Source organism: Maniola jurtina, chromosome 5, assembly GCF_905333055.1.
Source record: "Maniola jurtina chromosome 5, ilManJurt1.1, whole genome shotgun sequence".
Lineage (NCBI taxonomy): Eukaryota > Metazoa > Arthropoda > Insecta > Lepidoptera > Nymphalidae > Maniola > Maniola jurtina.
The window spans coordinates 5,325,852-5,342,777 of NC_060033.1; the positions used below are offsets into that span (position 1 = coordinate 5,325,852).

A 16,926-nucleotide genomic window follows, 5' to 3' on the forward strand; every position below is an offset into this window, starting at 1 on the left:
TTGAGGCAGTTGGCAACATTTTGGAAAGTCAGTATGTATGAATCGATTGTGTATCTCGGCTGGCAGTATGGAGATATGCAACCGGTGTTGCCAGTTTTGGGGAGATTTTCGAGATTTTCAACTAAGAAACTCCTGTAAAATTTTGTATGAAAAATTTTTTTTTCACTGATGGTGTTATATAGAAAACAAAAACTTAGTAAGCCAAAATTATGGAGAAAGCTGATGATTGAGGACATCGGAGACGGGTGAAGGGTCCGCTTAAGGTATTGAAGATAGGTGGGGGGTGCTCGAGCAAATGTCATTCATGACGTCATCCAATTGCCAAAAAGCTGAAAAAAAATTCAAAATGGCGAAGAAAAGATGGCCGCCATACAAATTTCGCCGGTGTCCAGCTCGGAAGGTATAAAAGATGGAAGTGTGGTTTCTTGGCAAAAGAGAATCAAGATCCGAAGGTCTACTCGATGAATAGAAAAAAAATTCAAAATGGCGGAATTTATTTTTCCATACATTTTGTATGGCGATTATGAATGTCTCATTCTCCTAGAAAGAGACGGAAAACGATACATTGATGTTTGGGAGATATGTTCGGATGCGCGATATGAGTAGGGGAAAATTATGAAATTTCAGAAAAACAAGATGGCGACCGACGTGATTTTTGCAACTCTTTTGTTTTCCAACCGATTTCGTTGAAACTCGCAATCTTTGAAGAATGTACTAAACGATTAATAGAAAAAGTGGAAAATTTTGGAAAAACAAAATGGCCGCCGTACAAATTTCGTCGGTGTCTATCTCGGAGGCTATAAAAGATGGAAGAGTGGTTTCTTGGCAAAAGATGATCAGAGTCCGAAGGTCTACTCGGTGGAACAAACGCTGCATGCTCGCGGACCACTTTAGTGGTCCGCGCACCCACGCACCCTACTAACTTATTATCCTAATTTACAAAAAATAATATGGATATCGTTTTCAGGGTTTCCAGGGTGCTGATTTTGATAATGACATTTATTTTCAAATCCAAGATGGCGGACTTACATTTTCTACAAAAAATAGAAATGCCTGTCATTTTATGGGGTTTTTCGGGGTGAATTATCTTAATAAATCAATTTGGTTTTATATAATAAAAGTTAACCTTACCACGTCACGTGAGCTGCTTTAGCAGCTCGCGCACCGAGCAAAACACTAGTTCTATTATATAATTGCGAACAGTAAAAATTTCAATAAAATAGAATCTTTTTTTTTAAGAGTCGCGAGCCTGTTACGATTTTTAGTTTGCCTAAATCACCGATTTTTTGTGACTGAGAAAATTTTGTTGTACAAAAATTATGTTATTGTATGGGAGCTACTGTAAGAATACCTAGGTAGGTATTCCCTTAAATTTCTCTCGTAGAGAATCATGTAGTTTTAAATTATAAATTGCACATATTGCACTATCTACCCCTGCCCGGCTAGCATGGCCAGTAGATAAAAATTATATCCCCCGATTATATCCACTGATGTCATAAAAATCAGTGGATATAATCGGGGATATAATTTTTATCTACTGCCCATGCTAGCCGGGCTGGTGTAGTAACTCTGTAAGGATTGTTTACCTTGAGCTGCATAAAGTACTGAGTATCCTATAAGAGCTCCGGCTTGCTTATAAGGCGGTATGGGCTGCCAGCTAACTCGAAGAGCAGTCGAGGTTACTCCTCCACATTCTACTGAAGATGGCCCTTCTTCTGGTGCTAAAAGAGAACAGATAAAGCTCAACATACAGTAAAAAAAACCTAGTTATTAAAATAAAGGGAATAATATTCTACGATTTGCATGTGTGGTATTACGATTAGTGTTATTATTAAACTTAATGTGGTTTTTTTTTTGTTTTGATTTTTATTTAATTCCAAGTCAGCCTGTGATGAGAACTGTGATTTCACTTAGTGGCAAGTGATGATGAAGCGAGCCATTTTATGTGGACAACTTTACCCAATCTAACTAGGATTTAAGTGCACTGAACTAGAAATATTTCAATATTCTAGAACCGTAAGAAATAACAATTTAATGATAATCAACTATAAACTTTCTATATATTATTAATAATACATTATAATAATAGCGTACATAAAAGATGAAATACGTAAAGAAACAAAATTTTAATTTAACATAAACTCAAACAAAAACAAGAATTCCAGAACAAAATTGCATTTGCAAAGTAGCGCAAACGAACATTTAAATTAGGAAAGCGAAAGAGCCATCTCGAGAACAACCAAGGAAGCGAGGACGATGTGGAATAAAGTTAGTGAAGAAGACGTACCTAATTTAGAATTACGACGGAATATTTTAAGAGAGACGCATGGGGCTTATTTGCAAGATTTTTAAATATCCTTTGCAATTGTTTCTTTTTAAAATTGTTATTATTCTTTTTTTTAAATTTAAAATTGTTTGTTGGAAGATAATATAATACTTAATAATATAATATCAAAAGTAACATATTGATTAACCTGTCAAACTATGATCTAGATCAAGAGCATCGCAAGAATCAATCAATAATTAATAAATGATTTAGATTTTTTTTAAATTCGCTCTGGGATTACCGCATTATTATCTCATAATATCCCTAATATCATATGATGAATGGAAAGAAATAAAGATCCTCAGGTATGAGGATCACGACGCGGAGAGAGAGTGGGAGAAAAATCCAACGAGAACATGCAGCATAAGATGCCCTCTGGAATGACCAACCTTGGTTCCCCAATACTCTACTGCAACGTTATTCCGAATTAACAGATACGATAACTGATAAATATAGTAAAACTAAAGCAGAGGATCTTTTAAATTTTTCTCAAGGGTCCGCAAAAGGTAGGCTCGCCTGGGCCTAGGTGAGGCTATCAAGTCGTAACTCGTAACATTAGAGGTATATGAAATATGACTTTATAACATGATTTTTAAAAGATAAAATAATAAAGTAAAAATAAACAGAGAACATGCTTAGAAATCCCTGAAGTACCTCCTTCCCGAGTATCTTGGAACAGTGGAATTGAGAAGGGTCCGTTTCCGGCCCCGTTGAACGCGGCGATTGAAACCGAATACCTGTTACAGATATTCAATTAAAAGTTCTGAAAGACTTCAGAAATTCTTTCTAAAGTTTCTTTTTAAATAACTACAAGTCTTTGATTAATTAAAAAGTTTCTGAGTGCAACATAGGAGTACATTTTTGCTTTAGTTACCCAACATTACGTTAATACAACCGGTACAATTTCATCCACCATCATAGCATCAAACAACTTAGAAAGTAGAACTTAGTCGGATTAAAGATATTAATTACATTTATGGTTATGTTACGGTTACGGTATAGTCAGCAAAAACATTTCATTAGTACATTATCACGTTACATTTTCTTGAAATAACCTTACCTTACACCTTTTAGAAGCCCACTAATAACAGTTTCCTGCTTAGAATATAGAGAGGATGTTTTGATGATCTTGTCACTCGTTTCTTGACTTTCTGCGAAAGAGAAATCAATTTTATACAGAATCTATAGCTGCTGAAATATTTTTGTCAAAAAATCGTGGTGATCTATTTTCCTGATAATAAATCTGACCAAAATTACTAATCAATTTATCTTTAATCTGCCGTAGCAACGTTCTTAAATAATAAAAAATCCATACTGTTTTTGACAAATAATAACGTGGGTACAGATAGATTAATTTTCAATTTCTGCCAGCCAACGCAGTTTAATTATTCTTTTTTTAGTTTAAAGAACTATAATGTGAGCTTTTCAATAGTATAAAAGTATACAAACCCTTGATTCCGCTCAGTTGGGGGATAGCTCTTAACCTATAACCAAGTATAAGTCCGTTATGCGCGTCTGCGGGTGGTGGCAGCCATCTTGCTCTTAGCTCTCCCGGTGAATCTGTCTGTTCCAACTGTACTCCTAACGGTGGTGATGAAGGAGCTACAGAATGAAATGATCATATTATTATTCCGTTTTAATAACATAATGCAGATTGTGTCTGTCTCTCTGACCAATAACTTTACACTGAACAATTGTTAAAGCGATCTTGATAAAAGCAAATCTTAAGAAGATCTGATGAAGATCTTCAAAGGCAATGGACGGTACTCCCCAAAATTAGGTGTATAAGAACTTACGCCAAGATAAGTTATAGAAACAATGAATTCATTACCTTCTTCAGTTGTGGTAAACCGTACTGGTGTAGAATAAACACTCAGATCTGCTTGATTACCACCGGCCACTCTAGCACTATAACTAGTTGCTGGCTGTAGGTCTTCTAATTCTATGCTATGACGAATTTCATCTAACCTTTAAAGAAGAAGGCCAAGATTATCAATCTTATAGAAAGTCATAAAATCTTGTATGACAAGGTTAGACAAGAAATAGGTAAGAAGACGAAGAAATCTAAAACCGGACAAAAGTATTAACTATCAATTAATAATGTACTAACCTGGTAATGTTAATGGTTCTCGCAGTACTCCAAGTCAACCTTTGGCTGTTAGTAATTTGTACACTATAGTATTGTGCTAAAGATCTTGCCATGTCACGCCAGGAGAGCTTTACTGATCGACTCTTTATTGAATCTACTGATAAATCCGATGGAGGAGTAGGAGGCTCTAAAAAAGGAAAGTATTAAGCATAATATAACTGGTTCACACAAAATTTGACGGCAGGTTTCAGTGAAGTTCAGAGCTTCAAAGAAGTCATAAGTAGGAATATTTTTTTTCATTCCATATTCAAACCTCTGAGCATACTTAATTAATTATATTTTATACCTTACACAATATATTAGTTATAATATGTGGATTCCCTGGCAAAATGACCCAGACAGAGTTCTTGGCACCCAACATTACAAGCTGCCACTTCATCTTTATCCTGTTTCACTTAGAGTTTATTGGTTTTCCAAGGACTTACAGATCTTAACACGTTTCGTCGAACCCGAAATCTAGGGCATTCAACGCCGAGCTGACGGTGTTTTCCCACTAGGCAATCTAGATGTAATTTTCTCACAGTACAATTTTCTTCTATCCTATTTTATAATGATGATAACCATATTATTATATTTAGATTCCTTACCTAATATAGTAAGATAGACTGTATAAATGTCAACTCCGAAAGGATTCCCAGCTTTGCATTGATATAAGGCACCATCACTTGTTTCCGTTTGTAACAATTCCAATATGCTGTTCATTCCATCATTTGTTTTGGCTTCAGAAATCTTTACTCTAAAATGATTTTAATTTACAAATATTACTTACTGTAGTCACTCTATAATAAATTATTTGTAATTTTCTAAATCTTGAACTGCACGAATTACATCAAAAAGAAACTAAACACCAATTAGGGAAAATCTAATACCGTTGCGTCAAAGGATTAATCGGTTTCCCGTTTCTCGTCCACATTATTCGTATTGGATCGTCTCCTTTGGCCTGGCATTCTATTGTAACTTGTTGTCCTAATTTCGCTGTTAAGTTTCTCGCTGCTATATCAAATGTTACTGGTTCTAAAAAGTGAAACGGAATTACAATTAGACTTTGCGTACATTGACTATTACCGTCTGAGCGTTGAGCTTCTCTAGTAGATATAAATAATAAAAACCTAAATCTTTTCATGATAAAGTTAATAGATTTTTTTTAAGTAAGCGCGCTCCGAACCTCTTTAATCTAAATAAAAACTTCCAAACCTGGATATAAGCTTAAATCAAGCCTTAAAATTAATGTTTTTCAATGTGATCAAAGCACCACAGGCACTGTAAACGTGAAAGATCAGCAACCAAAAGCTAAAGTATCAAAGTTCTTTAACTCTTTACCGAAATGCATTACATAATAGAGCCTTAATAATTATGTAGATTGTAGAGGTATGAATACTGACCTGTGTGACCCATTTCGTTCGTTTATTTGGCGGGCAAGTTTAACTGTAACGATAACTTTCTGTGGTGCAACGTGCTCTAAATAAATCAAATCCACGAAAATCGTAACACTTACTATTAACAGAAATCCAGACAGTTTTACTAAGAGCTTCTCCAACGCCGTTTTCTACGTGGCACGTATAAAGTCCAGCGTCTGATAATGCCACGGAATCAAATATTAGAGATCCGTTAGATAAACTCAGGACTCCACCTCCCGCCACTTCCAGAACTGGTCGCCAGGTTTCAGATACTACTAAAACAGTTTGATTGTTTTACTTATAATATGTTAGCTCTAGCTCTACAAAAAATACAGCAACAAATAAAAGTCAACTTCTTCAAACACTAACACCAGTACCGTTGACATTAGGTCTTACACGTAACACAATAGTACTTAAATTCAAATTCAAATTCAAATTCAAATTATTTTTATTCAATTAAACTTTTACAAGTGCTTTTGAATCGTCAAAATAATCTACCACTGGTTCGGAATGCTGTTCCTACCGAGAAGAACCAGCAAGAAACTCGGCGGTTGCTCTTTTCAAATGTACAATTTACAATAATATGCCATACTGTATACAAGCAATTGCAGCGCCGTATATTGCTGGAGCGAATCAAATCCAAGCTTTTTTGTCATTTACATAATCTTCGATTGTATAATAAGCTTTTTCCAGGAGCATACTTTTAATAGATTTTTTAAACTTGTGTAAAGGCAAGTCTAAAATTGATTGTGGAATTAAAATCTAGGTATAGCCACTAGATACTTACACACAAACAACATTGAACTATGCATTGAACTAAACGTAGGTTATTTTAAAACTAAATATAGTACGTAAAAACGTTATCATTAAAATTATAAATAAATGTAGGTAGGTAAGTAAAAAGTTCGTAGGGTAGTGTGAAGAGCGTAAAACGTAGTAAGACGCCTTATTCACACTAATTCATTTATGCTATTTTTAATTCTTACACATACAATCTTTTTAATACATTTAGACCTGTCATTTTAGTTTAGTTCAGAGATCGTGTGCAACAGAATAACTAAATTGACAAAGTAATACGGGATGATCTTTACGAGCGCCATACTAACTGAATAACTACAATTTCAAACATTTTCCTATCCTTGCATTACATCGCTTTATACGGTACTTATACGATACTAAACAGTTGAACAACCTAATTGAAACGTTGCCAAAACCCACCGAATTCATTATCATTTAGTTAATCGAAGGGATTTCAACGTTTATATAAGCCTATCTTGATTACTGCAATCTAAATTTAGATCCCATTTCAATCACATAAAGTTTTACGGTTCTAGATTTTAGAGTTCGCTCGAAACTTTTCATTCGGTCTGTAGAAAGTCTGCTTAATATGTGGCATAGTCTTTCTTAAAAGTCTTTCTTTGTGAATTGGTTTTTTGGGTTGGTTGTTGTACTACAGTCGACCTGGCTGGTTGACTGTCGTCCAATAACCAATCTTCCACTCAACCAATAATGAAGGCTTATATTTATGGATGATGGACAAATAAATTTTGGATCTGAAAAAACATTGATAAATCACTTTAAAAGTACTCTGCTGCAATTCAATACAGAAGATTATTAGATGATTTTTATTTAAAATATTAAATTTTTCAATATTTTGAAAAATTGTATATTTTAACTAATCATTTTATCAGTTATTAGCGCAATTTGGGTGCACTGAGTGGTCCAGGCAAATTTTTAAATGTATACCTTTGTTTATCTTCGTTAGTTTGGACGCGGTATACATAACATTTCGGTTGTAAGTCTTACCATCTTTCTTCAGCCAGTGGGTTTGTGGTTGCGGGTACCCATTTGCACTGCAAGAAACATGCCCATTTCTACCTAAGAGTAAAGACGTATTTTGCGGTTCCTCATTCCATTTCGGTGCAACTAAAAGTAAAAAAACCTCAGTATTTAATATGATCGTGAGTTGTTAACTAATATAATTCTATTATGAAACCCCCTGGAGCAGTAGTGAGTGTTGTGGTCTTATAAGAGGGAGGTCCTGCGTTCAATTCTCGGCGGGGATAATTTGAGAATTTATGATTTCTAAAATATTGTCTGGTCTGGTATAGTGGTAGGCTTTGACCGTGGATATAGTTACCACTCTGCCACAAAGACGTGCCACTAAACGATTTAGCGTTCCGGTACGATGCCACGTAGAAGCCAATAGGGGTACGGGTTTAATAAAACTACCATGCCCCTTTGAACTCAGACCGCTTCCATCTGAGACTGCATCTTCACTTACCATCAGGTGAGGTCAGAGTTAAGGGCTAACTTGTAATCGATAAAAATCATATCAGGACTAAATTTATTAAATTTATTTATTTAAATCGAGATGTGGCAACATTTTCATAGTAAACCACATGGTGGCAAATAGCAATCCCTAAGAAATGCATTTTAACTGAATACCACATGGATAAAGAATTCATGCAGCGAGATCTCGGAGTGATAGCAGTACAGTTTGTTAGTGTTATAGCGCAATAATATAAAGTGGATAGCTTCCTATCTCAAATCTCGTTTGAAAATGGAATTTGTTTTTACTAAAGCTTATTTTGTTATTTGTATTCATTTCGCAAAGTGATGTTTAAAATATGTTTTCAACTCTTTTGAAGGGGAGTGGAGTATTATTTAGCTTTTATTCAGTACTGTTTCATTTATTTCCTAAAGCTATTTTTGGTTGATATCAAAGTGAACTATATATATTTTATATTATATGTATAAGGGCCACAAAGCTATCAATTATAATTTTATGATTAAAATAAAACTATTTATATTTATTATTTGTGTAGATATTACACCTTTCAGCACAGAATATGTCCGCGTGGAAAAGTCGTTGAATAATTCAGAAATTCTTTGGACAAAAAAGCTACTTTGCATAGTTCTCTTATTGATACGACCGAAATTTCAGATTGTCACTATTGATATTCCTGCATTCATTGAGCCAGCGGGGATTAGTCTAGACTCTAGATGATAGCAAGAGACCTGATAGATTGATGGTGATTCCCTGGGAGTGGGAATAACCCTAATCAGAACGTACACAATATGAGATCCGGTTCATATCAAGCATTAACAGTAGGAGCCACAGCTGAAATGCCTGTTTTTTTTCTTTATTGGGTTTACCAACAGCTTGTTACGTTTAGGTACTTACGAGTACATTAATATTGATACTGATTAATCTATAGATGGATTTAGTTCAAAAGAGCAAATGCTTGCTGTATCCTCATTCTGTCAAATACTCTTTGAACAACTGTAAATTAAAAATTTATAACACCCCCAACAAGTAAAGGTTACAGTAACTAGAAAAGATACTGATAACACTGATCAACAGTAAATTTGTTAAACGAAATCAAGTCATATTTTCAAACACTACTACCTATCCGCATATAAACCCCATACTTAGTTTTGTTCAATCACCTTCAGTTTTCATAAAATATCGACTTACTTGATTACGCGAATTTTGCTTATCGACGTGTGTTTCCGAATAAATTAACGAAAAAATATTAAAATTAAAACAGTTTTTTTTTAGATTAGTGTTATACATCATACTAAGATGCCGAGAGTGTGTGTAAACCATCCTGATAACTTCTGTTATATTTGGTGGTCAACTTACTGTTAAAAGTTAACGTCGTAGTTTGACACCATTAGTTAAAAACTGTTATTTTAATTATTTTGGTTTTCCGGCGCAAAATTTGGACAAAACCTGGACTCCTAGTGTTTGCTGTGCACAGTGTGTCACTTTTTTAACATCATGGGCTAAAGGATCTTGTCATATGCCGTTCGCAGTTCCAATGATATGGGCCGAACCGAAAGACCATGTATCTGATTGTTATTTCTGCCAAACTTCTATAAAAGATATTAATATAATCACAAATCTGGGCACTCTGTGAACTATCCAAATCTACAATCTGCTCAAAGACCTATCCCACACAGTGATGATTTACCTGTTCCTCAGCCTCCAGTAAACATGGATGACGTGACCGAAGAAAATGTATCCGAGAGTGATGCCAAAATCAGTGATGCCTAAATAAAAGAAGGAATATTTGTAGGGCCACAAATAAGAGACCTACTGGCTGATGAAGAGTTTGAAAAAAACTTAATCCGATCGAAAAATCCGCATGAACATGTTTTGAAATATTGTTCGTAATTTTCTTGGAAACCACAGGGCCGAAAACTATGAAGAGTTAGTCAACAACTTCTTAGCGGCTTACAATGACATGGGATGCAATATGTCGCTCAAGATTCATATTTTACACTCGCATTTGGATTTTTTTCCTCAAAATTTGGGAGCCGTTAGCGACGAACACGGTGAGCGGTTCCATCAGCACATATCCAACATGGAAAAAAGGTATCAAGGCAAGTGGAGTCCGAACATGTTAGCTGACTACTGCTGGACACTCAAAAAGGATGTACCTGACTCTAAATATTCCCGAAAATCCTGAATAAACGCAAATATGAGTAATTTTTTCTTCGTTTGAAACATTTTTTTACCGTTTTTACTTAAAAAAAGATTAATTGCTGTTGCAAAAAAACTGAGGGTGATCGAAATTTTCTAAAAATGCAGATTAGTTACAGACTAGGTGTAGATACAAAATAACCCATTCAATTACATTTAACTTTCATTAAGGTCATTTTTGTCTATCAGTGTAATTTTCTTGGATGATAGCTAAGAACACTCTCGATCAAGCCACTTTTCAAGCAAAAAAAACTAAATTAAAATCGGTTCATTAGTTTAGGAGCTACGATGCCACAGACAGATACACAGATACAGACGTCAAACTAAAAACACCCCTCTTTTGGGTCGGGGGTTAATAAACAGAGACAGAGGAATGGATAAAGCGAGGATAAAGTGGGCGTTCGCTACTCTAAATCCACTTTAATTAAAAGAACTACGCATTTTTTCACTTTGCCGTTATCTCCTGAGTCTTTATTTCCACAGAATTACTGATTCAAGTTTTCAAAAATAAATATTTGATCGTACCTTTGATGTATAAGTTGACAGTTCTATTAACTTTGGCAACATGGTTCGCAGCAACGCATGTGTATGTGCCGCAATGTTCCAGAGACACATTCTTGATAATAAGTACACTGAATACTTCCAAGCTCCGCTCTACAATCTGAAATATACGCCACAAAGACATTCCGGGCTTTAATACCTAAATAGTTAGTTTCCGCTATGGAATATTTCGCCTTGCCATGCTTTGTAAGGAAATGTGCGTAGAAACTACTTTGAATACTATGATTGAATTTCAAGGATATAAGAGTAAAAACTATTTTTGTAATAACGCTATAGCATTAAACGGGTGGCCTTGCCACCTCCTTGTTAAGGAATGAACTTTGTATATCTATATCTTCTTCCTGCGCTGCTCTTTCGACTCTCTCCTTGATATAATAACTCTTGCTATGATGTTCTACTATTTTTCTTTGTTACCTGTCGCGTGGGTTGCATCGTAGATAGGTGTGTCGACCGCTTCTTTATATGGTCTGTGTTACAGCTATTAACACCCACTAGATAAGATATTTATAAATTAACGATTAAATCCAAATCACACACTCACCTTAAGATTAGAAGGAATTTTCTTTCCATCCTTCAACCAAGAGTAATATACTGGCGAGTCACCACTCTTTAAATTACAATGTATTTGTACTATTTGACCCTCTTGAAGATCTGACGCTAGAAGTATCTCTTCTAACTGCGGAGCTTCTACTACTTGTAACTCGAATGACCTTTTCGCCATTTCACCAGATGGACTTCTCACTATACACGCGAATGTGGCTCCATTTTCACTTTTACTAACTTTATTTACATTTAGTACCCCATCGTTTGTGATTGTCGCTATATCTCTTTTAGCTCTTAACTTAGGTTTCCTACCAAATATTTCTATGCTAAGGGCAGTGTTGTTTATGAGTCTTTTATATCGAGTGGATTGTGTTGCATCTGAACTAATTTCTTTTCCTTTGTATTCCCATGTTATTTCTCTGTGAATGCATATCGATTTTTAGGAAATAAAAAGAAATCAAGCTTTTTTAAAAGATCAAGGATGATATTAGTTAGTTTCAATGATAAATTGTTGTTTACCTTATCGGATAACCGTAGTAGGGGCATCTGAGAACGACACTTTGCCCGCTCTGAACTTTGAAGGGTGGCAGCGTCCGGATATAGGGGGGACCTGTTCGTGGTTAAAGTTTTTTTCATCAGAAAGTACAAAATTCAAACAATTTCAACTGAACTTTTACGACAATTTTATGACGGCGTTTACAATACCGTGAACATGATAATTAAAAAGTTACCAAATCAAAATATTTAACTTTCTCTACAAACTCCTACTAGAATATTTCTGTTCACAAATTAATAAAGTTAGTTGTGGTTAACTGTGGTTAAAGTTATCTTTTCCAGCAATTTTTTTTTTGCTTACCAATATTTTTTGTTCAGTTCATTGGACTAGAATATTCTCAATAACTTCTACATGAGAACGCAAGGAACTACAAGTTTATTTTCCTGCAATATGCTAAATTAACTAAAAATCTGCATAGTACAACATGCAGCACCGCCCGCTTTTCTACTAATACAAACGCATTGCCTACTTGCTTTTATGCATAGTGTGCATAGTGTTGTTGCATGCTGCACATATTTTTACCATACCGTTTTATTTGGTTTGTAAATAAACAAGTGTAAATTAAAAATTTATAACACCCCAGACAAGTGAAAGTTACTAACTAGAAGAGAGCTGATAACTTTGAACCGATAATTGAGTATAGCTAAAAACACTCTCGATCAAGCCACCTTTCAAACAAAAGAAACTAAATTAAAATCGGTTCATTGGTTTAGGAGCTACGATGCCACAGACAGATACACAGATACACACGTCAAACATAACACCCCTTTTTTGGGTCGGGGGTTGATAAACAAATGAATAAAAATAAGATTTTTCCAGTGTAGTAGACTTCTAATAATTTTAGGCGTTAATTATAATAATTAACGCCTGGTTCTACACTACATTTAAATTAGTCTTACCATAAACATTAAGTCTATCTTCATGAGATACCACAGCGTCTCCGTGATGAGCCACACATGCGAATCGCCCTCCATCGTCAACTCTTACATGTGAAATGTTAAGTTGGGTTGTCACTCCCCCATCGGTTGTCATGGTTTGACCTATTGAATACCTAAAATGTTTATGATTATTCTAAACTAAGTCCTAAAGTTTTTAAAACTCTAAGTATTTTTTATAACTTAACACGAATATTTGGCTTCTTCTGTCTTACATTTATCTTAAATTCTCATATTTCTTTTCCAACTAAAACTAAGGCTTCAAACTTTTGCTTGCTTACATTATCGGCTTGTTTTTAAGGAAATTTTTACGCAGTTATACGTGAAAAGATAATGTTCAAAAATACAAACTCAACCAATTTTCCTAAACATACCTCGAATCTGTATTGGCAGAGATAACAACTCCGTCCCTTTCCCAAACAAATCTAGCTGGATGAGGACCATTGACTACACACTGGAGCGTTACCTACAGACCAATTTACACTTTATCAATATATATTCAAAGTTCAAATTTATATGTGGCGTATCTTAATTCCTCGTGAGAATAATTACATTTGAAATTCATGAAATCATGCCATATTACAAAGGTAATAAAATCCAATATTGCGTGAATTTAGAAAGCCAATTAAGTCAGGATTGGCATCGAAATATTAGCTCGTGATTTATATGATTTTGCATAAAAGCTTTCAAGGTCATATGAGGGTATTTTTTATTATTTAGGTGAAAAAGAGTTTGAGTACCAGGATTATAAATATTATTTTGTATCAATCAATTTTTAATAAAACTTACATCAACACCAGGTGTAATTGTAGTTTCACTGAAGTGTTGAGAAATCATCATTGGTAAAGTTCTTTTGTACCTGTTCAGGGTTATCTGTACACCTGGGAATTATAAAAGTATTAGTGCTACCTGAATTGTAAAGAGTGTTCATTCACGTTTGTTTGATATTCTTTACTCCTTAAGTAACGATTCACCAATAGCATATCTGTCAGACATGGTGATTGCTTTCTCTATCTAGGCCTGAATTACTCCCGAACCCGCAATCGGATGACAATAGTTCGCACTTCACGTACATCTCAGCTCTCATTTCAGCTCGAATTCAATTTTTCAAATTATTTGTGCCTTGCCATTGCCACTAAAGCCTTTACCAGTTTATAAAAAACCAACACATCAATTATAATGCTACGAAAAAGTACACCTATTAAAATACTTCTGACAACAATTTTTTTTTAATTAAATGAATAAATCACAGAACAAAGGAAAGTTGTTATTGCATGGTATTTGATACTTTATTTGAATCGCAGTACTCAATTTACAGCTGTATCACTTACGCTTATTATAATAATTCCATTCTGCAAAATCTCTATAAGTGTCATCTTTCCCGTAATTGGATATTGATCTGTAACAAAAACAAAAATATAATGATTCAGATGGAAGCAATTATTTTTAATTAAAGGAATCTGATCTTTTGATTGATGTTATGAGCATAATTATTATTAATGACGAAGACCTTAAGCAAGGCTTTGTAATAAATAGCGTGCTTTTTATTGGATAAAATTGTTTTTCCTTTTAATAATATAATTAAAAGATTGATCTTGTATAACCGCAATTTTCCGTGATCCGAGTCTATACAAAATACACATCTTGGCATCATTATTTGGTCTGCAGTATTGTTATACTGCTTGAATGTCGAGTATGGAGTGCAGTAAGTATTATCAACAGGTTTAATTAAGTCAAATTATATACAAGTAAGAAAACAACCACTACCATAAATAAAATTTTGAAACAATTTGTGATGACTTATTGTAGAGTTGTAACGTATAGTAGGTACCTACTTATCAACCTTCTTAACAGGGCTCTCTCTGTCATTTACCCCATACAATCGTAGTTCCAATTTCATTTGCATATTAAGCACCCAAAGTCCATGAAATTTTGCAGACATATTCTAGAAACTAATATCTATGCCTAAATTTGCAAAAACCTGATACTCAATCACTTAAAATTATTAAGTATCACAATAATAATATGTAATTCTGCCGATACAAAATTAAACGCAAAACTCACTGAGTCGCACCAGCTTATTTCTTGTGAGTAAACACCGCCTTTGAACATCGTCCCATAAGTTATCAAACGGATATTAGATACACGGAAAAGAATATTTTATTTTGAAACGAGATTTTTAATACTAACTCGTTGATGTTACCAACCTAGGTAATCCAGGTAGGTTAGGTAATCCAGGAGAACATGATCTAGCTCATTAAAATCATGCGTTTCATTGTAATATCATAACTGATAAAAACCCACCCTGTATTCCAGATCTGTTCTGTCCACGCACATAAAAACTGTGGAACCTACTCCCTTCGACGGTGTTCCCACTAGATTTCAACATGGGGTTATTCAAGGGACGGATCGACTAATTCCTGAAAAGCCGACAACGCATTGGCATTTGGCAGTTCCACTGGTGCTGTAAATGTTCATGAGAGGCGGTAATCACTTAACATTACGTGACCCACCTGCTCGTTTGCTCGCTGTTTATATAAGTATATAAAAAAAATGATGACAAAGTTTCCTCAAGCTTTTGAAGACGAGGTACCTACTTATAAAGTTAATTGTGTGCCAAATAAAGTCTGAAAGAAAAGTATCCGACGTCGTACAATAAGTACCTGGATACATTTCTAAAATTGGAACACTACAAAAGAAACACCTTTAAAAGAAAACAAAGACAGAACTTATGTCCAGAACACAAAGAATGCAGTAATAAGCAACAAGCTTAAAGAAGTATGCAGGGTCCCACGTTTATTCGCTGAGGTTATTGTGTGTAGAGCAAAACAAACTTTTGTAGTCGGAAACTTTTTAAGAGGGCGCTTACACTTTTTCCCGATTTAAGCTCCAAATTTATCATCATAGGAAAGACTCACATAATTACAAACCAATATTCCAAAACTGATATTCCAAACCAAAATTCTGTCTCTATGTATGATTTCATCACTGTACCTTAAGTTTCATCGAAGAAAAAGTACCTACTTAATATCAAACTTTTGCTAAAGTTATCCATACTTAATATTATAAAATATGCGAAAATGAGTCTGTCTGTCTGTCTGCTAGCTTTTCACGGCCTAACAGTTTAACCGATTTTGATGAGTATAGAGTTAGCATATACCCCGGGGACGGGCATAGGCTTTTATACCGGAAATTAAAAAGTTTACACGGGATTCATAAAGGCCTATCCGTTTAACCAATTCATTGAGGTCCTGGAAATTGATGTAGGCAACTTTTATCCCGGAAAATCAAAGAGTTCCAACGGAATTTTTAAAAAAACCCAAATCCACGCGGATGAAGTCGCAGGCATCATCTAGTATCTAGGTAAATACGTAAAAAGTAGATTAAGGTAAACGTTATTTTCTTCTTCTATTAGAAGATTTTAACCAGTAGGTAGTATAATAAATGTTCTCAGCATGTAACACGAAATATGGAAATTGACCTCTTAATGTTAGAGACGACAAAAAAGGAAATGAGAGGTATAATAAATTTCTTTGAAGTAGCATTATAAAAATAAATAAATTGGGGTAGGTAAACAGCCCTATAAAGTAAGGAAGAAAAAGTCGCCAAAGAAAGTGTTTACGTTATGCATAATATGAAAACATACTTTAATGCTTATTTTTTTATTTTTTTTGATGAGTTGCGCCGTGTCCATTTTGTATGTCTATTTACCGAGGCTTGACCTGCATTAAAAAAAAACCGGCCAAGTGCGAGTCAGACTCGCGTACTGAGGGTTCCGTGCTCGGGTATTTTTTCCAACATTTTGCACGATAAAACAAAAACTATTATAGGTACATAAAAATAAATAAAAATCTGTTTTAGGATGTACAGGTAAAGCCCTTTCATATGATTCCCCACTTGGTATAGTTATCTTACTTTGAAAATTAAAACACTATAGTTTTTTCTGTGATGTAACCACAAATTCGCG

The 16,926-nt window shown here is 34.6% G+C and overlaps 1 protein-coding gene across 5 annotated transcripts in view; it reads right to left on the bottom strand.

Moving 5' to 3' along the window:
• The window catches only part of LOC123865117 (Down syndrome cell adhesion molecule-like protein Dscam2), an 80,725-nt gene that overhangs the window by 49,766 nt on the left and 14,033 nt on the right, over window positions 1-16,926 (bottom strand). For 2 of the 5 annotated variants that reach the window (XR_006795904.1, XM_045905967.1), the window contains exons 3-19: window positions 14,291-14,358; window positions 13,749-13,840; window positions 13,334-13,425; window positions 12,924-13,075; window positions 11,988-12,078; window positions 11,467-11,887; window positions 10,890-11,025; window positions 7,679-7,798; window positions 5,971-6,147; window positions 5,345-5,489; window positions 5,063-5,211; window positions 4,437-4,602; window positions 4,158-4,294; window positions 3,776-3,928; window positions 3,387-3,477; window positions 2,981-3,063; window positions 1,587-1,721 (exon numbers count right to left, since the gene is read on the bottom strand). Coding sequence is in view for 1 of the 5 variants with exons in the window: in XM_045905967.1 (XP_045761923.1) it covers window positions 1,587-1,721; window positions 2,981-3,063; window positions 3,387-3,477; window positions 3,776-3,928; window positions 4,158-4,294; window positions 4,437-4,602; window positions 5,063-5,211; window positions 5,345-5,489; window positions 5,971-6,147; window positions 7,679-7,798; window positions 10,890-11,025; window positions 11,467-11,887; window positions 11,988-12,078; window positions 12,924-13,075; window positions 13,334-13,425; window positions 13,749-13,840; window positions 14,291-14,358 (2,408 nt within the window). In the remaining 4 variants the exon portion in view is untranslated. Of the gene's footprint in view, window positions 1-1,586; window positions 1,722-2,980; window positions 3,064-3,386; window positions 3,478-3,775; window positions 3,929-4,157; window positions 4,295-4,436; window positions 4,603-5,062; window positions 5,212-5,344; window positions 5,490-5,970; window positions 6,148-7,678; window positions 7,799-10,889; window positions 11,026-11,466; window positions 11,888-11,987; window positions 12,079-12,923; window positions 13,076-13,333; window positions 13,426-13,748; window positions 13,841-14,290; window positions 14,359-15,023; window positions 15,046-16,926 lie in introns of those variants that run through there. The other 3 variants (XR_006795907.1, XR_006795906.1, XR_006795908.1) reach the window with 3 other exon arrangements.